At 37.6% G+C, this 27,141-nt stretch overlaps 2 protein-coding genes across 3 annotated transcripts; one reads left to right on the top strand and one right to left on the bottom strand.

The window, feature by feature from the left end:
* Positions 1 to 772: 772 nt before the first annotated feature.
* Positions 773 to 24,095, top strand: LOC100252134 (uncharacterized). 2 transcript variants are annotated; one of them, XM_002285020.4, is made up of 12 exons: positions 773 to 1,125; positions 3,004 to 3,068; positions 6,344 to 6,442; positions 13,652 to 13,784; positions 14,119 to 14,178; positions 15,405 to 15,464; positions 16,118 to 16,240; positions 17,327 to 17,398; positions 19,148 to 19,285; positions 21,378 to 21,533; positions 22,277 to 22,381; positions 23,719 to 24,095. In XM_002285020.4, the coding sequence occupies exons 1-12, from the start codon at positions 901 to 903 to the stop codon at positions 23,752 to 23,754; spliced, it is 1,272 nt and encodes a 423-aa protein (XP_002285056.1). In that variant the 5' UTR covers positions 773 to 900; the 3' UTR covers positions 23,755 to 24,095. The 2 variants fall into 2 exon arrangements, with proteins under 2 accessions (XP_002285056.1, XP_059591366.1); XM_059735383.1 differs by having other exon boundaries at positions 777 to 1,125; positions 22,277 to 24,095.
* A 97-nt stretch (positions 24,096 to 24,192) lies between these two features.
* LOC100853046 (protein RALF-like 19) lies at positions 24,193 to 25,008 on the bottom strand. The gene has a single exon (XM_010645880.3). It carries the CDS (start codon positions 24,808 to 24,810, stop codon positions 24,430 to 24,432), a length of 381 nt encoding a protein of 126 aa, XP_010644182.1. The 5' UTR covers positions 24,811 to 25,008; the 3' UTR covers positions 24,193 to 24,429.
* Between the last annotated feature and the right edge of the window lie 2,133 nt (positions 25,009 to 27,141).

Below are 27,141 nucleotides of genomic sequence, written 5' to 3'. Positions count from 1 at the left end.
TTTTTTTTTTTTCACGGTCTCTTTAGGATTTTTTTTTTTATTATGGTAAGTTAAAACTAATTTAAAGGACTTTGATTATTTAAGGGTTTTTGTTTGTTTGTTTGTTTCATCTTGAGTTTGGGAGATAGAAATACAGATAAAAAAAGTAATATATCGCTGTTTTTATTTTTTTTATGTAAAATTCTTGATGTGAATATTGGTAGCCAATAAAATCTGGAAAGAAAAAAAATAGAAATATAAAATATGATAATAATAATAAATATCTAAAACGAAAATAAATAATCACGTGGAAGAGTTTAGTCGTGAATGGATGTTATTGTCAATTGATGTTGATGACATGTCAAGTAAAAGAAATTCATTTAAAAGTGTATATATTTCAAATTATTTTTAAATAAATAAATATAATATTGATTTAAAAAATTTGAAGTTATTTTTTTTATATATTTTCATATTAGTGAGTCAAAACCTACTTTTTTTTTCAATTGTTTTTATCTTATTTGTATGAGAATTTATTATTTTATAAGTATTTTATTAGTTTTAATATTATTGTTTAATAAATACATTTATATGAATGAAGGTAAACATTAGTTAGAATTAAAAATATTAATTCAATAATTTAGAAAAAAAATAAATTAATTTTTTGAAAGAAACTTAAGTTAATTTTCCCAAATAATCTTAACAAAGAAAATAATTGTAATTTTTCCAATCACTATTTGAAAATAGATTTTAGTGTTGGATTAATAATAATAATATAAGGAGAGTGTTTGGGAACGGAGACTTGGTTGGTCTCTGCAGTGGCTTATCCCAGTCTGTGATAAACTACCCAAACCCATTAGCAAGGAGGCTGAAGGCCTTAACCAGCGTTATCCTTTCTCTGTTTCTCTCTCTCTCCCGTCAACAATGACGAAAGGGACGGACCGTATGATGAGGAATCTGAAGCAGTTCGCAGACCTACAGTACAAGCAATTCTCGGCTCGTCACGGCCAACAATTGATTGACATACTCGAATTCCCAATTAAGCTTGTTCTCTCTCCCTTCACCCTCGCTTATGACATTGCTGGTTCTGCTCCTCGCGGCTTTGGCATCCCCGAGTTCATTTCCAAACTCTCTTTCTCCGCCATCTTCGTAAGCTATCATCTAATGAATGACCCAATATGCATTTGTATGTTTTGTGTGAATGTGTGAATGTGTTTTCTCGTTGGTGCTTGTAATCTGGTGAAGTGGGTGTGTGAATTTTGAGAATTTAGCGGCTGTTTGGGTTGTTACTTGTCATTTGGGCAAGTGGGTCACGACTGCACCAGCTGTTTGTGTTTTTGCCTGAGTGGAGTTCATATGTATACTTCTGATTTAATGGGTGTGTGAAAGTTCTGGCTGACTTGATATTTGTTAGTTTAAATGGTTCACTTGAGCATTTTGTTAAGTGGGTGGCTAGTTTTTATCTATCTGTCAGTAGATTGTATATCTTTCTTTTTCTTTTTAGCAAGTGTTTGTGTTTTTAATTAGTGGGTTTATCTGTTTTCAACTTTTGGTCACTCTGAAAGTTGACATTGTATGAACCTTTGTTTGATTTAGTGGGTTTGTCCGTAGTATGGTATTTTTTTAGTTGTAAAAGTGTATTGGGTTCCTAAAGAAATAATGTGACAGAGGGGGCCTATCAGTTAGGTATCCACATTGGATGAACGACATGGGAGGACATAGAAGAAGTAATACCAGTGTTTTACAATTGGAAGAGAGAAGTGAAATGGCAGTCACAATAGACTTATGGCAAGATTCAACATTAAGCTCTTATATCTTTGCATTAGTTATGGATGAATATACTGGGAAAAATTGCAATAGGTTCTTGGTGTATGTTTTGTAGATAATATACACTTTATTGACAAATTACAGAAAGGATTTATTTTTAAGTTAGAGTTTTGAAGAGATGCTTTACAATTTAGATTTCCTAGTAAGGAGGGCAAATAAGCAATATATGAAATGTAGTTTACCAAGATTATTAGTATAAATAGAGGAATGGTGAAAAATGATGCCTAGAAGACACCAAAAAGTGAACAATGTCATTATTGTGTGTGGTTTTCCATGAGGGGTTGTAGTGGAGAACTAATTTTAGAGGGACGTGATTGTAGAACAACTGTCAAGAATGCTTGATTGTAGAACACCTTCAAATTGATTTTCAAGCTTCCCGGGAACAAGAATTCTCCTAGTTCACTACTTGCTTGATTGATGCTAGTCACTTGGTTAGTGGGTTTTTTCTTTTATTTTTTTATTTTGCAAAATTTTAAAATATGAATTATAATTTATTTAAGTCTGTTTTATAGTTTGGCAATGAACAGTGGACTGCTATTCAAATGAACATGATTGCAAAGAAAATGGTATCGCAGACAAGAATATGATTATTCCTTTGATAGTAAGTTGTGTTAGATAACTTCATCTGGAGGTCCGACTAGTTCTTTCTGAAGCTTGGTGATCTAATAGGATATCTCTTTTGGTTAAGGATGATATTTATAGCTGATTGGGGATTTGAGGAACTATACTAACATAGCTGACAAGGTCTGCTGCTTGATATAGTATTTGGTTCTTCCATGACCTATAGTCTATTTTCTGCTCAAGTCTGCTCCTTTTATGTTTCCTTTTTAATAGCTAAAAGTTACATTCTTTCATTATTATATATAGCCATAACTTGATACTGAGTCCGGATGTCACATTTAGTGAGTTTCATCGTTTTCATCTTAAATCATCATAATTTATTTTATCAAATCTTGTGTGACAAACTCTCTATCTCAATTTTTTTTTTTTGTCATTAAACTGCATTGGATCATGGGTTCAAAATATTTTCTTCACAATTCTTTCCCCATAACATTTCAAATACAATCTGAAGGTTTGCCTCTCTAGTAGTTGCAAAAGAGGGAATCAGAACTTTGAAACCAATTATATTATTGTTCACATTGTGGATGTTAACATGAATCCCTTAAATTGGTTGTCTTCTTTGCGGGTGGTTGATTGCAGGTTGTTGCTACTCTTGGGACCTATGATATTGCATTAGACCTTGGAAAGAAGGTTCTATGCCAAAGGTGTTTTTCAGTATCCCTTGAATTTTGATTGTGGCATCTGTTATCTGTCAATTGCTATTATTTTGTTCTTTTGCAAATTATGTTAATCTCTGATGTTTTTATGATATCCTTGATGTTTTATTGTTTATTACTTGAAGATATTTTTGATGTCATGGAACTTTGATTAACAGCTTATCTTGACTGCCATTCTTATCCAAAAAGGAAATAGCCTTGACAAATACATGGTATCCTTAAGCACACTAAGCAACCTCATCATTTATGACATTTGAGCTTTGACATATTTTCTGGTTAAATATGCTTGTTTTGCTAGAGTTATTTGAAAGCAGCAATTGAATGACATTACCATAAATCATGAGGTACAGTACTCTCCAAACTGTAATAGAAGCCATTTAAAGAATTTGTAGATTTTCTGGAACCACACACTTGTAGGAGAGTATTAAAGTTCAAATTAGGATGGGGTTCTTTGGAGGGATGCTTCCAAACTTAATGGGTTTATTCCTTTGGTTTCTTTTTCTCACAACTGCAGGAAAAAATTATAGAAGTTAAATTACAGTTCTTTGATTAAGACCTATGTTGACACTGAATATAGGGATGTGAATACATCAACTTGCTATGCCTTCTGCAATACATCTAATGATGCGAGAAATATCAAATTCTTGTCAAGAAAGTCATATGCTGGCTGTAATTAGAAGTAAAACAGTTACTATATTGTACAGATATACCAAGTGGTTGCTGGGAAACACAAATTGCTCCATTCCCTAGCCCCAAATCAGGTAGGATGCATTCTATCATAAGCTTCTATAGATCTATCACAACAGAAATATATGACATCAAAAACCAATAATGAACATAGATCTAGAGATAGACACTCAAACCTACGATCTAGATGTTCTTAGATTGAATCCAATCTGAAGAAGTTGTCAAAGAGCTCGTTTACCCAACAATCTTCCACTCAATCGCTCTCTTCATGGATTCTGACACAAGAGAAGGGTGGGCTTCTCTATCCCCATGAGGGTGGCTAAAGTTTCTCTCTCACTCTCTGGAACACAGTGGAAAATTGCCAAAAACCTAAACCTTAAACCCCTAAGGGGGTTTATGTAGGGTTCCATGTGGGCTTAAGTGACTTAAGCCCAAATTGGGTCTGGGTTACTTAATTCAACCCACTTGGGTTATAATTAATTAATTAGCCTAAACCACAAATCTAGAAAGACCGTTCAGAAGGTTTAGTGCAACCTTGTGCCCGCTAGGGTAGCCCAACAAGTCATAGCGAATGTTGGGAGGTGTGGTCCCAATAAGAGGCACATAGTCTAGGGTTCGAATCTTGTTGTTGATAATACCCTGATTTACCTGGTGTTGGTTATTGTGGACATGGATAGCACCCTGAGGTTTGGATCCCCATGGAGGGTCTTAAGGGCTAGGCCACGGAAGGTTCCTCTTTAAAAAAAAAAAAAAAAAAAAAATAGTGCAACATCGTGTTTTTACCAAAACACTTTTTTGCACACTTATGAACTACAAATGCAAATCCCTCAAATAAATTGTGTCACCATGAACTAGGAGCTCAAACGGGTACCATTAGGACCCATAGGAAAATATTAGCTCCCTCAGAATCCAATTTTGAAGTTGACTTAACATTCCACTAAAGAGAGTTAACTGTACTCCAGTATCCTATGAAATTATAATGAGCTAAAGCTCAGATTTGTAGCCTACTATTCATTGCATGAAGACTTCCCATGAATTGGTGTCTGTAATATAATAGAATAGTGTTATCAACCCATGAAGATTACTTTTTCAATCTCTGAGTTACAAATCTTTCTATTATGTGATCAACTGACATATTTTACCTCATAAAGAACATATGTCAAATTTTACTTAAGGAATTACTATGGTCATAGATTTCATGATCACATGTTCTTTAGATCACCCAATGAGGCATATTGTCTCAATCCCATGAGATATCGTGGTGTCTCTATTAAGAATACCTATTGTCATTAGCCGTAGGGAATATATGACCACTTTAGGGTCTCACCCATAGGTCAAAACCTCGTCTTGATTTAAGTACAAACTCAATATCCTCTCAAGGTTGAGAGTTTATGTGATATAGTAGTTTGATAAATCATGACAACTTAATAGCCTTATGTTGTGATTCATTGTAAATTTTGTCCAATGTAACGATACACACTAGTGCACTTATCATGGGAACCCTATCCCAATGGTCAAGACACATTATCCCTCAAATTCGGAGGTAATGCACTATGGTCTCTATTGGATTGCCCAAATCCATGAATCAACCATGAATTACTTATAATCTTGCAAAGAACCCATGACTTGTATCTTTTGTGTAACTCCTAATGTATCAAGTCATGTACAATGCAAGTGATATGAGTCTGAATGCTTAAATCAATATCAATGCATACAATAGATAGATACAGTGGAAGCTCAAGTCTAATTTTGTTATATCATGTTTTGTTTTTAAAGACCCTATCCTAACAATGGTAACCTTTCACAATTCTCCTACGGTAGGAAAGGTTCTAGATAGTGCAGTTCACTATATCACCATGGCCTTTGGGCTCTTCATTAGCCCTGTTATTGTCTATAGGAAATTATGATGTTGTTACTAGTTTGACTCATGATTTAAATTGCATAACCAATATGTTTGCTTTTGTACGAGCCAACTGGTATCTGCTATTGGGATCATTAGCAAATGGTCCCAAGCAGGCTCCTCTCCTATCACCAATAGAACTCCTTGGACTTTACCTAAATGAGAGGAGTTTTGAAGCCATGTTGAGAACTGCTGAAAAATGAACTACATCGACAATGCCTGATCCTACCTAGTATTTGGGATCAAATTTGCTGCTCGCAGTTCTTGGTAGTGTACAGGTTGGATTTCTTTGAATGACATTTTATTGTCTGTGAATTATCAAACCTTTCTATAAGGATCCTCCTTCTGTTGTACTTTCAAAATATGGGTATCAGTCAAAGTTATTGTTTTGTATTACTAGAATGCAGAAATTTAATGGATATTAAAATGTATTACTAGAATGCAGCAATTTAATGGATATTAAAAAGAGCTTGATATCCTTCGTTACATAGATCAATTTATAATTTGTAAAGAATTGACTAGAATGTCCTTATACTGAAAGGCATTTCAAGCTGAGAATTTATATGTAAATCATCGTATATACCTTACTGTTCAATTTTATGCTGGTGTCATTTAAGGCCAACTAGGTTTAAATTAGATGCCTCCTTAAAAGTTAAGATTGTACTTGGAACTGCAGGAATTGTCGAACCTGTAATGGATGGCAGGCATTGCGATGTACTATGTGCAGAGGATCAGGGAAGGTGCAATACCAAGTGAAAAATTTCTCCTTGAAAAGGTAATCTATATCTATTTAGGTTTTAATTTTCACTGTGGTGAACATGAAAACTAATATGCTGTTTTTAGTTGTTTATAAAGTTGATGCTTTATTAATCATGAATTCATGGAGGTCAGTTGCTCATTTGGAGAACTCCTAAAATGTTTGGGCTTTAAACAAATACCAAGTTGCAGTGCATCCATTTCCAGGTGATACTGGTGCAGGATCTTTAAAAATCCCCAGTGATCTCTTGAGTTAACTATGATTTTGGCAAGCATTATAGAGAAGGTATTTTTTTTTTTTTTTTTAAAAAAAAAGATAAAATGTAACCACCACATTCAGGAATTTATTTTTGTCCTATATATGATTGCTGAAATGCCTTTAGCTTTGGTGCACTTTAAATACTCAGCAACTCAGAATTTATGATGCTTATGGCTTCTTGACTAGAAATCTGAGTTGTTAAATATATTGTTGAACTATAATCAGTCAAAGGTAGGTTTTGATACACCCTAACAAAATGCAATAGTTAGTTTATGTTCCCCAATGATTAAAAACTGTACCAGGACCACTTTCCATGGGTGAGAGAGCGAGAGAGAGGGTTAGTGTGAGAGAGGGTGAAAGCGATGGAAGGGAGCGAGGGGAGCGGCGAGTGCTAGAAGGGCATGAGGGCGACACAAGGGTTGATGAAGAAGGTGATGGCTTCGTGGGGGTTAGGAGAAGGGCCAAGAAGGGAAGTTTCGGAGTGGAATCGAAATGGTTTGATGTAGAGGTACGGGAGCAGAAAGGCAAGGTACAAGTGCTGATTGTAGAAAGGAAAGGGGGAGTATCCTCGTGGGTCAGGTTGGGACCGAATAGCATCGGATGCTTCATTGATGGTCTGGAGGCCTGTATTGGGACTGCAGGAACCGGAACTTGGGAAAGGCAGTGGAAGGACAGTGGGAGGTCCTTTCTTATGGTGCGAGACCAAAACAAGGGGGGGCTGTTTATTCGGTTAGGGGTTACAGATTTGGGAAACAAAAGGTTTAGTATTTTTATCCCGAAGGGAAATGGTGACAAAAATGACTGGGTGTTAATGGCGGGGATGCTACGCCGTTTGGGGTGTTACGACAGGGAAATGAGTTTTCAAACAAAAGGTGCGACGCTTCTGAGGCCATCAACGGGGAAAACCTACGCGGAAGCAGTGGTGCAATCAAAGGAGAAAGAGAGCGCAGCGGCGAGGGTGGAGCTAGGCAAGAGGGAGCTGAGCCGGAGTATGGGGAAATTGGTTCATTGCCTGGTGGGGAGTTGGGACACCAGCTTTGGGAAAGGGGAAGATTTGAGAGAGTGGGGGACTAAATTGGCGAAATTTTGGTGCTTAAAGGGCAAATTAGGAATAGCGAAAATGGAAAGGGGCAAAGCCCTCTTAGAATTTGAGTTTTTGGCCGAAGCAGAGAAAGCCCTAAAAATTGGGGGTTTCTCGTGCTTGGGGTCTCCTCTCAGTTTGCAAAAATGGAGGCCTGAGTGCGGGTGCTTGCAGGAAGGAGAAAAGAGGAGCGAGGCTTGGGTGCGTGTCCTAGGTCTGCCAGTTTCGCTTTGGGAGAGGGATACCCTTAAGAGAATAGGGGATGCATGCGGGGGCTTCATCGATATCGACCACCAGACGGAAATGTTGGAAGACTTGCAGTGGGCGAGGATCTTGGTGAAGCTTAATCAGGAGAGGCCCCCCAATGTAATGGAAGTTCGAATCGAGGAGCACCGCTATGTGCTGTCTCTGTGGTGGGAAATTAGGCCGACTGTGAGAATGGTAAGGGAGGAAAAGGGCAAAGGCATTCTGGCTTCAGATGGCGAGGACGGGGGTGAAGGCTATGCACGCGCGGGGGGGCGAGTGAGGGGGTTGGTAGCAGGCTCAAGCCTCGAGGTCCGGCTGCAGTCTGATGATGGGACGAGGGGGCAGTCCTCGGGGTCGGGTCTGACTGTGGGTCCGGACTCGGGTCTGGTGTTGGGTGGGCCCCATGAATCATGCGGGCTGGCGACGCAGTGGGCCCTTGGGCCGCTTGACGCCTCTGGTTCCTCCCCATCCACGGCCTTTCCTTGCGAATCTGGGCTGACCCACATTGGGCTGCCTCCTGACGTTGGGCGGGCCTCGAAGAAGCTGTTAGGAAGGGTTGGACTGGGGATTCGAGGCCCGGACTCGCCTCTGATCTGTAATGTGGATGAGGCCCATGTGCGGGGGGCCCGTTCCTTTAATGGGGTAGGTCCAAGCTCTGAGGGGGGCCTGGACCAGCCCTGGTCGTTTCTAATGGTGACGAGTGGGTTGTGGAGGCCTTCGGCTGAGGAGCAAAGGTTGGTGGAGAGCTCGATGACAGATGACGCTCTAATGGAGGAAGCCTTGAGGTATGGGACCGCCCCTAATTTCTATGGACCGTTGGTGTGTGTTTCTCCCTCTCCCCCTTCTTATTTTTCTGGTCGGACTCCACTGGGGGAGTATTATGACCGTTCTGGGGTGGTGCTGGATGCATCCCAGAGGGAAGTTTTGGACCGGAGAATGATCGAAAGGACGCCTGCAGCAATGAAGTCTATGGATCGCTGGGAGATGGTGGAAGATAACAATGGTGTGATGGGAGCTAGTGGACAGGGCCTCTGTCTTGTTGGAGAGATGGATCCAGAAATTAGGGACTGGAGGGAGGCCAGTTGGGAAGAGAGCGAGCTGGCAAGGTTCAATCAGTTCTTGGGATTTCCTACAGCGGGGTTAGAGAAGGACATTCTGGATTTTATGGTTAAAATCAGAAAAAGAAGGGAAAAAGTGCACCGCAAGTCTCTCTTAGAAAATTCGAAATTTGAGAGGGAATTGAAGAGGCTTGAGTGTTCCATCAACTATGACGGGGGAAGGAAGCAGAAAGGCATTGTGCAAGGAAGAGGGGGCCAGTTTCCAGCTGTTTTATGAAGATAAAGCTGGTGAGTTGGAATGTGCAGGGAGCTAATGATAGCTCTAAAAGGAAAGTGATCAAGGCCATGATTAGGAGCCAAAGGGCGGACTTAGTCTGCATTCAGGAGACGAAGATTCAGACTATGACTGAGGGGGTGGTGAGGAGTCTGGGCTCTGGGAGGTTCCTCGATTGGGGGGCTATGGGAGCCCAAGGCTCAGCGGGTGGTATTTTGGTTTGCTGGGATAAGAGATCTCTGGAGCTGCTGGAGATGGAGGTGGGCAATTATTCTATATCGTGTAGGTTGAAGAATGTTGAAAACGAAGTGGTTTGGACTTTTACTGGTGTTTATGGGCCGTGTAATAGGAAGGAGAGGGAGATGTTGTGGGAGGAGTTAGGAGCGATAAGGGGAATTTGGGATGAGCCTTGGTGCATAGGAGGGGACTTCAATGTTACTTTATCTCAAAGGGATAGGAGCAGGCAGGGTAGCCTTAATGGAGCAATGCGTAGGTTTGCTCAGGTGGTGGATGACCTTGCCCTTATTGATCTCCCCTTGCAGGGGGGTGTGTACTCTTGGAGTGGGGGAAGGAATAACCAGACTTGGGCGAGATTGGATCGTTTCCTGGTATCCCAGGGTTGGTTAGATATCTTCAGGGGGGCTGTTCAGTGTAGGCTCCCTAGGCCTACCTCTGACCACTTCCCTATTCTGTTGAAGGGGGGTGGGATGAGCCGGGGACCCTCTCCATTCAGGTTTGAAAATATGTGGCTCAAGGTGGATGGGTTTAAGGAGCTCCTTCGGGAATGGTGGCAAGGAGGGGAAAGAGTAGGAAGGGCTAGCTTTAGAATGGCTGCTAAAATGAAGGTGATGAAGGAGAAAATTAAAGTCTGGAACAGGGATGTTTTTGGTAGAGTGGAAGTGAATAAAAGCTTAGCCCTTCGGCAAATTGAGTTTTGGGATAGGGTGGAAAGTGGTAGGGACCTCTCAGAAAGGGAAACGGATATGAAAAACGAAGCTAAGGAGAACTTCAAGAAGTGGGTTCTTTTGGAAGAAGCCCATTGGAGACAAATGTCTAGGGAGCTGTGGCTTAAAGAAGGGGATAAGAATACAGGGTTCTTTCACAAGATGGCTAGTGCCCATTGGAGAAATAACTTTTTGGATAGAATTATAATAAATGGCGAGGAATTGGTGGAGGAGCAGGAGGTGAGGGAGGGGATTGTTAAGGCTTTTCAGCATCAGCTAAGGGAAGAACCAGGGTGGAGAGCCGACTTAGAGGGGCTGCATCTCAAAAGTCTCGACCATAGTGAAGCTGAAGCTTTGGAGGTCCCCTTTACTGAAGAAGAAATTTTCGCTGCTCTGATGGATATGAACGGCGATAAGGCCCTAGGCCCGGACGGGTTCACTGTGGCCTTTTGGCAAGCTTGTTGGGACTTCGCTAAGGAGGAGATAGTAGAGCTGTTCAAGGAGTTATATGATCAGAAGTCATTCGCTAAAAGTCTGAACGCCACTTTCTTGGTCATCATCCCAAAAAAAGGTGGGGTTGAGGACCTAGGGGAGTTTAGGCCTATCAGTCTGTTAGGGGGGCTGTACAAGATTATGGCCAAAGTGTTGGCCAATAGGCTGAAAATGGTATTAGACAAGGTGGTCTCGGATGATCAGAATGCGTTTGTAAGGGGGAGACAAATTCTAGACGCCTCTCTTATAGCTAATGAGGTGGTTGACTACTGGCAAAAGAGGAAAGAAAAGGGGCTGGTGTGCAAGTTGGATATTGAGAAAGCCTACGACAGCATCAGTTGGAGTTTTCTTATGAAGGTCTTGAAAAAGATGGGCTTTGGGTCGCGTTGGATGGATTGGATGTGGTGGTGTTTCTCAACGGCAAAATTTTCTGTCCTTATTAACGGGGCTCCAGCAGGCTTCTTCTCCAGTTCTAAGGGTCTGCGTCAAGGAGACCCAATTTCTCCTTATCTTTTTATTTTGGGCATGGAAGTGCTGAGTGCACTCATAAGGCGGGCAGTACAGGGGAACTTCATTTCCGGTTGTAGGCTTAGAGACAGAGGGGATGCGGAGATAATGGTGTCTCATCTGCTCTTTGCAGACGACACTATTATCTTCTGCGAGGCCAGCAAGGATCAAGTAACTCATCTTGGATGGATTTTGGCGTGGTTTGAAGCGGCTTCTGGGCTAAGGATCAATCTGGCCAAGAGTGAGTTGATACCAGTAGGGGAGATTGATAATGTTGAGGAAATGGCGGTGGAGTTAGGCTGCAGAATTGGAAGCTTTCCGGTTAAATACTTGGGGCTGCCTCTTGGGGCCCGGCACAAGGCCTTGCCCATGTGGGATGGGGTGGAGGAAAGAATGAGGAGAAGACTTGCCCGTTGGAAAAGACAATACTTGTCGAAGGGCGGGAGAATCACCCTGATTAAAAGTACCCTAGCTAGCATTCCTATTTATCAAATGTCCATCTTTAGAATGCCTAAGTCTGTGGTTAAAAGGCTGGAGAAACTTCAAAGAGACTTTCTTTGGGGAGGGGGAAACACGGGTAGGAAAATCCATTTAGTCAATTGGAAGGTGGTGTGTACACAAAAGGAAAAGGGGGGTCTTGGCATAAGGAGGATGGGGTCTTTGAACAAGGCCTTATTGGGCAAGTGGATTTGGAGATTTGCCATAGAGAAGGAGGTCTTGTGGAAGAAGGTAATTGGGGTGAAGCATGGGTTGGAGGACGGGGGGTGGAAATCTAAGGAAGCCCGGGGGCCTTTTGGAGTGGGAGTGTGGAAGGAGATTTTAAAGGAAATGGGCTGGTGCTGGAACAACATGAAGTTCAAGGCGGGGAGGGGGAATAAGATTATGTTCTGGACTGATCATTGGTGCGGAAATGAAGCGCTGTCCCAAGCGTTTCCCCAGATTTTCGCCTTGGCAGCATGCAGAAATGCATCGGTGGATGAGGTGTGGGACCCGAGGCTTGGCCAAGGAGGGTGGAATCTCAGTTTGGTTAGAGATTCTAACGATTGGGAGCTGGGGCTGATAGAGGATCTGCTTTTTTTGCTAAGGACATCAGAGTAACCCCTGAGGAGGACTCAGTGCTTTGGAAAGGGGGGGATACTGATAATTTTCGGATTCGGGGGGCTTACAATCTGTTGGCAGCCCCTAATCCTCTTGTTTTTCCGGGAAAAAATATTTGGGTGGATATGGTCCCATCCAAAGTGGCTTTCTTTGCGTGGGAGGGTACTTGGGAAAAAATCCTCACATTGGATAGGCTGCAAGTGCATGGGTGGCAGCTTCCAAATTGTTGCTTTTTGTGTGGTTGTGAAGAGGAAAATGTAAATCACATTCTTTTACACTGTACAGTGGTTAGGACCCTTTGGGAAATCGCCTTTGCCTTATTCGGGGTCCAGTGGGTGTTTCCAGAGAGGGTCAAAGAGGCGTTGTTTTGTTGGCAGGGTTCTTTTGTGGGTAAAAAAAGGAAGAAAATATGGAAGTCCATTCCGCTATGTATTTTTTGGACGGTGTGGAAGGAAAGAAATAGGTTAGCTTTTAGAGGGGGTTTTTTGGCTATTCAGTCTCTCAAGAACTCTTTTGTATGTAATCTGTGGAGTTGGTCTAAGTTGTATAGGGGAGAGGAGTTCTCTTCACTTCTAGGCTTCTTGGAGTGGGTAGCGGTCCCTTAAGGGCTGGTGAGGTGTTCTTGGTTTTGTTTTTTTGGCCTTAGGGGCTGCTTAGTATACCTTTTGTATGCGGTGCGGCCTTTTGGCCTTCTTTAATATAGTTTCTGCTTTTGCCTATCAAAAAAAAAAAAATAATCAATTAAAGGTCATGTCCTTTTTTTTGGATCATGGGGATAGTCTATGAGTTTACTGTGGGTTGTAAGTTTCATTATTGAGGACAACCATAGAAGTTCCTCCTGCATCAGTTTTACTATGGAGCATGAAAAATTGAAGGAAATTGTGGAGCCATGTCCAAATATTTGGGAAAAAATTGAATAGAGAAGATTCTCTCTCTGTTGGATGCACACATAATGAGGACACTGATAAAGTATCACAATGTTCAAACCTATGAAAATGACTCCTTAAGCAAATATTACACTTTCTTTTGGTCTTTTCTCTTTTCTTTTTCTGTTTGGACGAATCACCTTTGTCTACGAACTCAGATTGGTTGAGAAGAGCTGTTTGTTGTAGTTCCATTCAACCAGTAGATGGTTCCCTGCAGGTGTGAGATTGCAAGATCCTAATAAATTTACGGTGTATTTTGGGTGGATTTTCAAGATGATATTAAACATAAACACTTCAGCATCTCCATCCAAGCTTTACACCTTTGGCATTCTAATTTTTGCAGTGGTGAAAAGGCAACAGCTGAATCCGTTGCAGATGCCATTTCAGACAATCGGGCTGAGTTGGTGCACCTTCCTTCCACTGTGGATCTTCATTTGCCATTGCCATCTAAAGACTGCCCAACTTGTGATGGATCGGTGAGAGTTATATTGCAAGTGCATGAGGCTAATTTCCCAAACTTCTCCACCTGCCATTATATTGTCATTAGTAGCTTCATCTGCATATGAGTGTGGTACCATCTCGTATATTGCAGGTTCTTGTCATTGATTATAATCTCTTGCAGTAAAGATGTCTCATCTAGAATTAATCCTTTTTTCTTTCTTGTTGGGGTGGGTTGGGTTTGATAGGAAGCTTTTTTCATGCTGCTGTTTTTATTTTGTTGCTCTATACTTATTTACTTCTTTTATAGCATAAGCTTCACAAAAATTTAATATATCAGTGTAATAGTTTTTAATCTTATCCATGTTGCAGGGTGTGATGGGATGTCCTGAGTGCAAAAACAAGTTACAAATTAGGATCTCTGCTGATGATGTGAGTTTTCAGTGAATTTATTACTGCTTTTATATTCATTTTTATGTACTTTGCAGTCATTTAAAGGTAGCCAACTTGATCTTACCTTTCTTCCGTGAGATACACAAAATATGAACTTCTGTACTATAATAAGATATCTGAAACTAGTATGCATGCTGAACTTAATGGATTCATTTCCTTGTGCTGCTGCTTAACAACATACTGTTTCCTTTTGTCCTTCTTGTTAACTTATATTGGAGACACAACTAAATAAATATAGGACTTTAGAAGCCTAACCATCAAAATATCACCATCCAAAATATGAAAAAATTGTCTTATAGGTATGATTACCATTGCGTTAAGAGAATAAGGGTTGTTGATAAAAACTGCCTTATCCTGTCATGGGCATCAAGTTTGCTAGGGGATAGCTTTAAGTTACTGGTATACTGTCGTTGGTACCATGGCTTGTTCTCATAAAAAAGAAAGGAGATTCCAAGAGTAGTGCTCTGCACATAATTTGAGCCAACTAGATACAGTAGATGAGTGTTACATGCACACGTGTTGTATTTCAGTTAGATCAAAGAGAAAATGCTATCTAACAACAAAAAAATGGACTGTGCTTGGTGCAGCTGAATGTTTTGTGCACTGAGACATTTTACAAGATAAATGCAGTAGAGTTCAGGATGTTGAGATGAATGTGTGGGTATATAGAATGAGAACATTTTCTTAGGCATTGGAGTGGTCTGATAGATGATATAATAAGGGACCTCCTCCAATGGATGATGAAAAAGGGAATACTGGTAGAAATGATTTAAACATGTTCATGAAGAAAAAGGTGTATCAATACATGTGTGGACAAGTCTGAAAAGTTGCAGTTAGTAATTTAGTATTATATTTCTGTAAATATCTGCATTATTTATTTTATTCCTCACTATTTTTAAATTGTGACCATAAGCATTTTACTGGCTTTTTAAAGGTGCTTCAACCTATAAAACAAGTTTGATACTGACTAAAAGAAGTTAAAGTCTAGACAGGTCATGTGATACCTGGCTTATTCTGGGGATACTGAGCTATAAGCTTCATATAATTGATTTTTATTGGATCTTTTGTTGTTTGGGTGCTCCAACAAAACCAAGAGAAAAGTCCTCAAGGAGTTAGGCTAATGTCCTAAATACCTTGTTTCCCCTCTTTTATCAATGCAATGGCAATAATTCTTTCAAATTTATTTATCTTTTTTGTTTTGGCAGATCATGGAGCCTCCCTGGACAGCCTATAACATATTGAGAAAGATGCACTATCCTTATGAGGCTAGTTCTTGCCCCTCATTGCGAGTATTTTGATAGTTCTGTTTTTTCTTTTAAGATTTGTAACACCATGCAGCTTTATTACTTTGTCTGCTAAAGTTAGAAGATGCACTATGTAACTCTTAATATGAAGCCCCATATTTTGCTGCACTGTTTTGGGAAAGAACTGGTCCATAGTTTAAGGGCATGCATCCTCGTACCCCTCTATATGCCTTTGCTTTCCCATTGAATAGGACAATGAAGAGCATCATTTCCTTCTAGAACAATATAGTAAAAATCTGATAGCATTCGTCTTTGATATTCTGTTGCAGGCATTTCCTCGTCATGCATGAGACTTTTTCCTTTTTTATGTATTCCATGTTCACACTGATCAGGAAGCAGTGACTCTAGACAATTGATTTTTGTTGCAATCTTTTATGGTTCTTTCTCTTTTAATTATCTTCTTTTAGACCAAAATTTCTCCTCGTTTTTTGTTTTTCACACACATGCACTCCTACAAAGACAAGCGTGCACATTCATAAATGTTATTTTAAGAGTTATCCTATAAACCAGTGGGTTGGATAGGATATAGAATTGATATTCATGCATCTGAAATTCAGATTTCACCTCTAATTCTTATATCATATTTTCATTCTTGATCTTGTCCTCTGTTTCAGCATATTGTTCACAGCATGAAAGACCCCAGCATTGCTGCATTTTGGTTACTTACAATGCCTCAGATTGTGGGGGGATTTAACTATGATGATGAAGTCAAGCAGAAGATTTGGTGGCAATACAAGGTTTATTGTTCATTTCCTTCATTTCCCTATTTATTTAGGCATGTTATCCTTCAGATTGCCTCATTCTCTTGTTTCTATTATTTCTTGCAATACCAAAAATCTTCTGGTCAACCTCTGAACTTAAAAGTGATATGCTATGATTCTAGGACACTTCTTCCTTTGGAAAAGTAGGGTGTGGAATAGATTGATACAAAACTCTGTCCCCTCCTGTTGGACAACAGTTCAATTACCTATAAAAGTGAGCATGATTATGTAAAAATTTTTGCGATTATGTAAAAATTTTTGCAATTGTGCAGAACTAGTCTTTAATGATCATCTTTTATTTTGGAAAAGCATTTTTTTTTTCTCTGTTGGAATCTACTATAAAGTTGTTTATTTTCTTATTTTTGATATTCTATGGTTCTTCTACATACATAAAATCAAAGGGGTGAATATGGGTGTTTAGTGTTGTAAATTCTCCCCTACCTAGATTTTGGAGAGGTCCTATCTCTAGCACCCTCAATTCTATACAATTGTTCAGATCCATAAATTTTTTCTGCATAGCATAAACATACATGTGCTAGTCTGAAATGGGATTTGTCAAATTTGGGACCCAGATATTCTACTGAAGTCATGCATATTAAGATATTATCCTTGGAATTGGACAAAAAAATGTTAAAAATTTTCTTGGAAAGATAGGTCTCTATGTTATTCTCTTATTTGAGGCAGAGTTGGTCAAGAATATTATAATAATTATGTTTATATTATCACCTCATTATGTGGCAAATTTGAATTGGCAATTCAGTCCAATTTTGTAATTCCCAGTTTTTAGACGATGCCTGAGGATCTGATTTTATCTCATGTAGCTTTAATCAAGTTATACCAGTTCCATTCTGGTTGTTTTACTGCAACACGAAATAACAAACGGAAACATCATGTGTGCTTTAATCTGGGCTTAATGATAATGTATACTATTACTTGAGGAACCAAAATGTTTTTGACCCCTTATTGAATGACAGGACATTTTAGGTTCAGCATCAAAAACTTCATCAGTCTTATGGTTACTTTAGTGCTACCTTATAATTGTGTGATCTTGTGTTGGTTTAGGAATCTATGAGGTATGATCAACTTCGAGATGTAGTAGCCAAGCGAATACCTGGCTGGGAGCATTTGCAAGAGGTAAAATCATTGTTTTCTAACGAATTTTTTTCTGATGAAAAACATTGACTCACTGTGAAGGAACACTTCTGCCCAATAATTTTTTGTGCTCATTGAAGCCTGTTCCTTTAACTTGAAGACTAATGCCACAAACACTGAGCAGCTTCTCCAATTAGAGAGTGCACAAATGCTCTTCATTTTGCAAATATTTACATGGCATGTGACTTGGTATATTGGAGGGGCAATTCAGCATAGCATTTTAGACAGTTGTGTTGCTTTTGGGAAACCACACCAAGGTTCTCCACTTAAATACAGATTAAACTAATGAGGTTAGCTATATACTTATTTATGAATAGCTATATACTTATTTATAATAGGATAATGATGGGAATATATTGGTCCAATAAGTTTTTTGTGGGATGAAGGTCAAGTGGCTTTGTGCAAGTTGTCTCTGACTGCTGATTACCTGACAATCTCCATTGGTGCTGAAGCTTTTACACTTTCCCTGTGAATTTTAACGGTTGCAGAATATTCTTGTGTCATTTAAAATAATTGCCAATTCAAGTAAGAAGTAGAAACTCTCTCAACTCAACCCCTAAATTTTTTGTAGCTTAGCTAAATGAGGACCATTTCATGTAGTAATAAATTACTTGGCTGATGCAATAGCTTGCTCCTCCTGGTAACTCCTCAAGTTTTTCAACTGAAAATGGGAATTGGAATGTGTGGATGACTGGAAACTAAATATTTGAAGATGTAGGCCACCCCTTCATGGAGTAAATTCTTCTGGTGTTTGTTAAACCTCTTATTTACACCTTGCTAAGGGATGAAGTTTTTCAATTCGTTGACAGGCCTCTGTTGGAATACAGTGATGGGTATATGATAAAGATAAAATAAGAAGGAACTCTCTTTTTATTGGTCAGCTATCGCTTCTTGAAGTTATCTGGAGTAGCTTCCCAACACTTCTTATGCAAATACGAATCCATTGCAACTAGGTCCTACTCGGTTCTCAAGTCACTAATGTCTACTGTAATAGTTTCAAAATTTACACTTCTTAGCTTCATATATAAACACGAGACCAGCCTATTGAGCTTTTGTCGAATAGTTTCTGGTTTCGTTCTCTAATTTGATGCAATTGGGATCATCCTCTTACATAGAACCTTTCAATTTACAATGGAATCACTTGTGTAGAGAGTTTGAAAGCTGCAGCATCAATTTTCTATTGCTGGTCTTTTCTCAACTACCACATTATGATTTACCTGTCTCATTACCTTCTGTATTATGAATTTTTATATTGCTTTCTTCGTCAATAAGCATGGATGTTTTTGTCCTTCCAATAAATGTTCTACACTAAAGCATTTATGATATTCAGACGTTATATTGCTTGCACTATATTTACTTTATAATTATAATACAGAAAAACTTTTGCTCTTTTAAAAAAAAATTAAAATAAAAAGAGGTTTCATATGTCTAAGCTTGGTTCTTTGGAATGAATAATAAGCATTAAAAAATAATTTAGAAATGGGTTATCAAATAAGTTTTTCGTATAAATACTCGATACAAAAGCAGTGAGGTGCTTTGCTGCTTTATTGGTAAAGAGTTAAATTGAAGAAATTTAATAAATGGGTATCTACTGTGCATTCAGCCTTCTATCTTATACCTGATTATTCTGCATGTATATATGCAACTGCCATACTACTTACTTTTCCTTTTCAATTTTCTAAGCCTGAATGCTGGCAGCAGTTCTTAGTTTGAGAATATTTCTTGTCACAGGCCTTGATCTCCATAGATCCTGTCCGTGCTAGGGAAGATCCTGTTGTAGTAAAGAATGTACCTTACTACAAGGCCAGAAAGGCACTGGAAGCTGAAGTCATGAAGCTTGATCCTCCCCCACGGCCTCAAAATTGGGGTGTGAGTATTCTTTATTTTCCCTTGTCTGCTGATTCCTATTTCTTGTCATATGTGCACCTCTACTCATTCATTGATGATTGAAAATAAATCTGAAAGTGTCTCTGACTACTGTAGTTATCTCATACAGTGAAGAAATAATATGTTTATGCATGTTGTTTTGGAGGATGATTTGGCCGATGCATTATACTTGGAAAATGATGGAGGTTATAGCAATTTTCTATTTAATGGTTGGGAAATTGAAGTTGCAGATTTATTTGCAAGAACAAAAAGTGCAAATAAATTTGCCTGTGTGAGAGCATGCACATCTTTTGCTGAGAATTTCTTCCTTGTTATTAGCGTTGCACCTGTTTTTGAATAAATATCTTGGCATTCCTCCTCCTTCTGAATAAATATAAATTATTGGTTTATTACGCAACTACAATAAGAACTCAATTCAACTCTCTTCTTTTAGAAGTTTTGTTCAGGAAAATGAAAAGTGTTGCCTTTATACCTCTATTAATGTGTTGGTAGAAGCTTTTCATCAATCTTTGTGGACGAGCTGTCCTCGTATCCTCACTCTGAGCTTCAAAAGACCCAGTTTCTCAACCAGGAAAGCATCTGCTTTTCTTGGGCTTCATAATTAACTTCTGTTAGCATGGTCTTTATAGGCCACATTTTTTTTTATTTTATTTAGATTCATCTGCAACTTAATCCTGTTTTCATCTATAGCTTCCTTTAAGTTGAGCAAAAACTCTGCCTGCCAAAATAAAGATCAGTGTCTTTGCCCTGTCTAAACATGGGAAGCTTAAAGGTTCAATGATATTCCTATCATCATTGAGTATCAACTAACAATAAAGGGATGCCATGCTCTTCCCAAGGAGAACTAGAATAAGGAAGAAAGAACCATGATTGTACATCCAACACAGTTAAATCTGCTCATATTATTCATGAGTAAAGGGTAAAGTAAAATAGTATACCTACTGGCTCCTTCTTAGTCTGGTGCAAAAAATTGGTTCAAGTCCAACTTGTTGCAAATCTCATGTAGTGACTTTCACTGTGATCCTTTGTTAATATCTCTCCTAGTTGCTTCATCAAATTCATTTATGCCGTTACAATACTCTTGCTTGGTGCCATATCCAAATAAAGAGACGGTTAGTTTCAGTGTGCTTGGGTCTCTCATGAGAGTACTGGCAATGTTAGTAGCTTAGAAATTATCACAAAACAGTCATGTGATTACAAACAGAAAAATATCTCTTGATGAAGAAACTTGATCCATAACATTTAAGGCAAATATATGCTATGGCTCTGTACCTATCATGTGACTTTCTAGATCTTGATTCTAGGTTCTTCATTTACCAATATAGTACATATAAAATTCAATACCTAGAAGTTCACATTTTGATTGTTCTCTTGTCCAGTAAAAAATCAATATCAAGTTAAGAAAAAAGCATTTTCATGGGACCATCTTCTGTATATAAAAGCTCACATTCTTTAAAATTGATGTGGATGAATTGGCATCAATTGACCATAACTCAAATGCAATGATGATACAGGTCTAGGAATAGACGAATGAATAATTTTTTGATCCAGTTTGTTGGACTGTTGAGGATCATCTAAAGGATCTCATCTAAATAAATAATTTAAAAATACGCTATTTTTCCCACAAATCTTGGGCGATTAGGATTTCTGAAAGAAATTTTCAATATTTTTGACATAGAAGTGGGCTCGAGATGATGATTTCTTACATAGACTGTTCTGGTGGGTGCACGTTTGAAATTACTGAAACCATGATGGACATTTTACTTGATATGAACTGGAGAAATGATAGCAACATCATTCAATAGAATCAATACCACCTTGCACTGGTGTGATTTTTCTCAAAATTATAACAAATTGAATTGTGGTTTCACATGCTAATATCACTTCATGTTTTTGACAGTGGTTTTGAATTTAATGATTTCCTTGGTTTTGTCAGACATGAATTTTCATTTTTACAAAGAGAATAAAGGCATTCTGACAAATAACTTTTTGTATGTATTATAGACATGAAGAACATGATGAGGCTCATTGTTCTATTTTAAATGGTATCCAACTGACTGAAGAGTATTGGCAGGAGTTGAACCTTCCGTTGAATGCATCTTCTTGGAGTGAGGAGGATCTCAAAGATCCAAAAAAATTATATGAGATGACTGTTCTTCTCAATGCACAAAGAGAAATTGCTGATCAAGTTTTGGATGCACAGTGGCAAACAAAATGGCGCCAAGAAAAGGTTTGTGATATTTGAAGTTGATGTGGGGTACTGATATTTTTTTGCTAAATATGTCAGCATGGTAGTCCTAATCACATCTTGGCGCAGAGGATTATGTTTATGCTATATCACACAGACCACATTTCATGGTCTGTTGCCCAAGAAAAAGCATAGAAACTTGGCCTGTCCCTAAGACCTAATTTTGTTTGTTTATTTTTAGGCCCAAAAAACTTATGTACCTTTTTCCCAGTTCACAGACATCTGTGCATATTATGGACATCTTTGTGCTACTTTCAGAAATCCAGTACTAAACTCAATGAGTTTATTTACTGTTTCTTGTCCGTCCACTTCACCAAAACTTCAGGATCATCCATTCTCAACTGGCTACAATAAATTTTCTTTCCAATTTCTCTTTTATTTTCTTTCTCCCCATTTTTGTTGAGACCAATCCTGATGCAAAGGAATGACTACATACTGATTTGGTTTAGAGTTGTTATCAATATTGAAATATACAAACATTTCAAGTTTCACAATAATTGTTCCCAAAATTAACCAGGAAACAATCCTTTGAAAAAGACCCATGACACCAGACACACATGAACACTACCTTGTCATTCTAAAATGCTTTCCCTCATTTCCTTGGGTAAATGTTTTTGCAAGTGTGCTTGCTATTAATTTGATACATAATTTGTTTTGCAACAATCCTTTGATTCATTCTGATTTCTTCTTTCGTTTAATAAGAATTGGTCTATTCTGGTTTTCAGTTAAATGAGACGTTGAAAGAGAAGGTGCAGCCATATATTCAGAGCATTGATAATGGTGTCCTTTCCCAGCCTATCATAATACAATCTCCAAATCAGGATCAGAAGGTTTCTATCTTCCCTATGCACTTCCTTTATTATGTTTTTTTTCTTGTAGTGCTCCTTTTGGTGTTTGAGAAAAGTAGATGCTGGAGCTGGGGTTTGAAGCACAAGAACATGAACTTCTGTGAGACTGTCGATATCAGATCTAGACTTCTTAAAATTGGAAGTGGTCTATTTCTTGTTATGTTGCTTTGGAGGAAATTAGCCCAATATGGAGGCCCCATGAGAAAAGCATTAGTATGCTTCTTTTTCTGCTTTAGTTTTTCCGATTACAAAAATGAAACCATTTCTTGGTTCCTTTATCCAGTCTTAATCCTCATCATTGAATAACATATATTTGATATGTAACAAGAGCTCGGACTCCATAAGGATGATTAAATTCTTATCCAACAGGGAAATACTATTATTATGATAGGAGGATTAATATTGGGCTTAAATGTACAGGATTCAAATTGATGGTAGAGGGACTTAAGAAAATTTGTACCTATTTAGGGCATCCAAAATTTGTATCATGTTGATGTCCTTGCATTAAAAGGATCAAAAGTTTCTGCACTTGTTGTTTTTGAAATATCTGTGGTCTGTGAAAGATCTCTTGATCAAAGGCCTCTGATCTTGGATTCAGAGTGATAAGGTTTATATATGGGATGATAAAAGGGTCCTTGGTTCTGTAAACCAGACCTTGGTTAATTATCAAAATGGCAGGGCTGAAGAATAGACTGGTTTCTTGTTTTATCAACCAAAAAACTCACTCTTGGGGTGGATGATCATCCATAGTTTGTTTTGGGTTTCCCAGGTTTTTTAGACATAATTCTCACAAAGAGATTGTGGAAGTGGGAGTTTCGTTAATTAATAAGATTTGTGGTGGTTTAGTGAAAAATAAGGAACAGTATTTGCAAGGTTTGTTTGTAGAACTTGTTTGTGCAAGTGGATTTCAGGATTGGTTCATTTGGATGGTTCTGGACTTTATTTAGTGAAATCACAGTATTTCCTGTTGTCCTAGAGTCCTTACCTTGTAGATAGTATGGGGGCTTCCATGATGCCAATGGCCTCTCGTTTCCTTTGCAGAATCCAAATATTACTTTAGAGGCGGTTTAATCACTGAGTCATGTTTTCTCTGTAGCAGCTTGAAGGAAACCATTGATGTTTTTGTCCCCTGTGAAAGCTTGAAAATGTCCTTGGCTGCTTTTGTTGCCATGATGGACCTTTGGTTCACTAGAATTTTTATGATAATTATTATTGTATTACATTGCAGGTTATCAATTTCAAACACACGAGTTTTATTCATTAACTACATAAAATGCTTCAAGACATTCTCCTGACCTCATTTGACTTATGTGCTGCAGGGAAAAACCCGGAAACGGAGATGGTGGTTATTTTGATGTGGAGGCAGTTTCAACTACAATGTATCAGCAGAAAGGATATATCTGGACTGCACCATGCCAAATCTTCAGACACTTCTTTCACGAGTAATCATATTTGATTCTTTTGCCCAGGATCTTCCTCCTGTATTGCCCACATTTTGTCCTTCAGGTACTCTGCACTTTCATCTCCCCTTTGGAATGCAGAAAGACCTTGTTCTCAGAATAGTTCTTGTTTTTCAACATAGTGATTGACAAACTCTGAGAGTGTTTGTTTAAATCTCATGACTTTTCCTTAATTTGATATTATTTGACTGAACTTTTTATTCGGTTTTTATATGCAGTCTGAACTTATCCTATCATTCTTTCGTGTTAATTGTTTGAGGAATGAGCCATCAATATATATCAGGTAAAACTAGCTTATACAAAAAATCACATTCGGTATTATCAAATGGACAATATGCCTTCAAGAAAATAATCTGATACTGTATTACAATACTGCATTCAAAACACAGAACTAAACACCTTGGGAAATGAAGATTGAAGAGGAGATCAGCAAAAAAATACACTAATTTACAACATGAATGACCAAAACAAACGAACGATAACATTTACCGTCTTTTATTGTTAGCTAAGTTGCATTATGCTTTGAATTAACCCTGAATCTGTCTCTCTTTCTTGAGTTTTTTTCCCTTATCAGTTGGTGTATCTAGCACAATGTGTGATGGTGCTGCAACCACGCTGGTAAGGGTTAGCCCTTCCTCCCTTCCTGCAGTTGTAGTAGGATCTGCCACGGCGGTTGCAGGGCACATTGTTCTTCTTGAGCGCACCATAGCTGATGAACTTCCCTCCCTGAGCCAGCGTTCGTCGGCTCACCTCACTGTCCATCATCGTCTCTGCATATGGGTCAATGCAGTCCCCAACAAGCCCATTGCATGCCCTCCTGCCACCAAGATCGGCACCTGCAAAATGTGTGAGGCCCCAGTTGGCCTCACTGAACAACGCTGCTGCGGACTCCACCATGGCCGAAGCCAGGAGGAGGAGAAACAGCAGCAGCAGCCCAACCCTAGGAGCCATTCGACGAAAAAATAAATGAAACCCTGAAAATAATGAGAAAAAAATGTAGAGACGGAGATAGTTGATGCTTTAATTCTCAGCCCCTCTTGTTAAAGGAGGGAGAGGGAGGTTGAGGTGGTGCTGGTGGTGGAGGGAGAAGACGGGGTGGTGGAATATGGTGTTTTGTGACTTTTGTTTTGTTTGTGTGATTTTACGTGAATTACGTGTTGTAGTTTCTGCATGGGATTTTGGGTGGCCGTTATTTCCTCCTTGTTTTTCTACGTGGCCTTTGTTCTTGTTTTTTTGCTTGAATATATAATTTATATATAAAAAAAATACGTGGTTAGGGTTTCTCTACATGGTTGTCTCCACTTTTAGGCGTTTCCTTTTAGGTTATGTTTGGTGACGAGAAAGGTTTAGAGAAATTATAAGGAAAAGAAAATAAAGAGGAAAAATAGAAGGTAAGAAAAAATGAAAAAAAATAAGAAAATATATTGAAAATCAATTAATCATTTTTATAGATTATTTCATGTTTTTTCACATATTTATTCAAATAATTTAAAAATATATAAAATTGTTAATAATTTTAATTATATTTAACTCTTTCTTTTCATAATTTTAATTAATATATTTTTTTTTCTTGATACTTTTTGAGAACTAAACATAAGAAACCTAATATCTATTGTTATAAAAGATTTACATCTTCACATTAGAAATTTCTAATTATATTCATGGTGAAAGTTAGGGGTGTAAAAAAGAAAAAAAAAATCATCAATAAATCAATCAAATCAATCAAAATTATTCATATTGGTTCGATTTTCAATAATAAAAAAAAAAGTTGATTCAATTTGATAATTTTGAAAATTTTCTTGTTTCATAATCGATAAAATTGAACAAAATCAATTTTTAAATTATATCTAATTATTTAATATGATAAGTTATATATATATTAGATTTTATTATAGTAATTTATTGTTTTATAGTATGGTTAAATTAATTCTAGATTTATTTTAATATATTTTTAATATCAAATTTAAGTTGATTTTATTTAATTTTAAAAACAAATTAAACTTAGAGCTTAATATAAAATCAAATTAATAGGTTTTAAGTTCCAAACAAACACGAATCTACAATTAGGTTGAAAATTAAAAAATCATTATGTTAGATTGAAACCAATCCATGAAAATCGAACCAAATCACCCTCAAAAAGTTTGATTTGGTTTTTTACTTGCTTTTTATGGCATACAAAATCGATTATATTGATTGGATTTATTTTTTTACTCAAAAACAAAATGAATTGATCTTATTTACACCTTTTATGAAAATAGAGTTAATCGATAATATTTTCATATTTGAAAACAAAATATAAGGATTATTTTTAATAACATTTTTAAAATAAATTCCCAAAATATAATTTTTAACAAGTCAATTATTTTTTGAATGAAACTCAAACGTAACGCTTATTCTTGATAAGGTATCATATATTTACATAGAATATAAATATTTTAACAATAAAATTAATGTGTTAATACTTTTTAAATTTTAGATTAAAGATGGAAATTAGAAATTATCCTTTTAATTAAATAAAATAAAATTAATATTAAATGCATCCATGTCGATCCATCTACCGACACATGAAGACAAAAAAATTGAACACGTCCGCATTGGCGATCAGTCAAACCCAAATTCCATGAAAACGATAGCTCTCATAATTCGCATCCAACGGGTATGATGCTACCACGTGAGGCACCCTACAAACTTGACTAGTCAGAGCGCTTGCATGCAAGTATACGCCGACGCGAGACACGTACCATTTATTGTCGTGTCCTATGTGTGACGTGGACTTTCTACGTGGAAAAATAGGGGATTTTCATACTACTTTCGGGGACTGCCGTGTGGATTACGTGGCCTTTTTTGTTTGAGTCATGCGTACGTCTCTTTCTGACATTGACAATATAATTGAGAAAAATTAATAAAAAAACTCTTACATTAATCAAAGTCGGTCTAGCTTGGATGTAACACCTATTATTTTAAAATATTCCATTGATAAAAAAAAAAAAACTTAAATATGTATGATTCTCATAAAATATATAAGAAAAAGGAAGGGAATAATATAAAATAAAAAATAAAAAATACAACTCTAAATAATTTAAAAATACATAAATTTTTAATTAATTTTAATTATATTTGATATTTTTATATTATTGATATAATTGTTTTTCTTATTATTTTTTTTTGACTTGATTTTATATTTGTGTTATGTTTGGTTTTCAAAAAATTTGAGGGAAAATGTAAATGAAAGAAAATAAAGAGGGAAAGTGAAAAAAAAGAAAATAAAAAATAGATTCAAAA

Source organism: Vitis vinifera, chromosome 19, assembly GCF_030704535.1.
Source record: "Vitis vinifera cultivar Pinot Noir 40024 chromosome 19, ASM3070453v1".
Classification (NCBI taxonomy): Eukaryota; Viridiplantae; Streptophyta; class Magnoliopsida; order Vitales; family Vitaceae; genus Vitis; species Vitis vinifera.
Note: the sequence above shows the minus strand (reverse complement) of the source record. Positions and strands in the feature narration are given on the sequence as shown.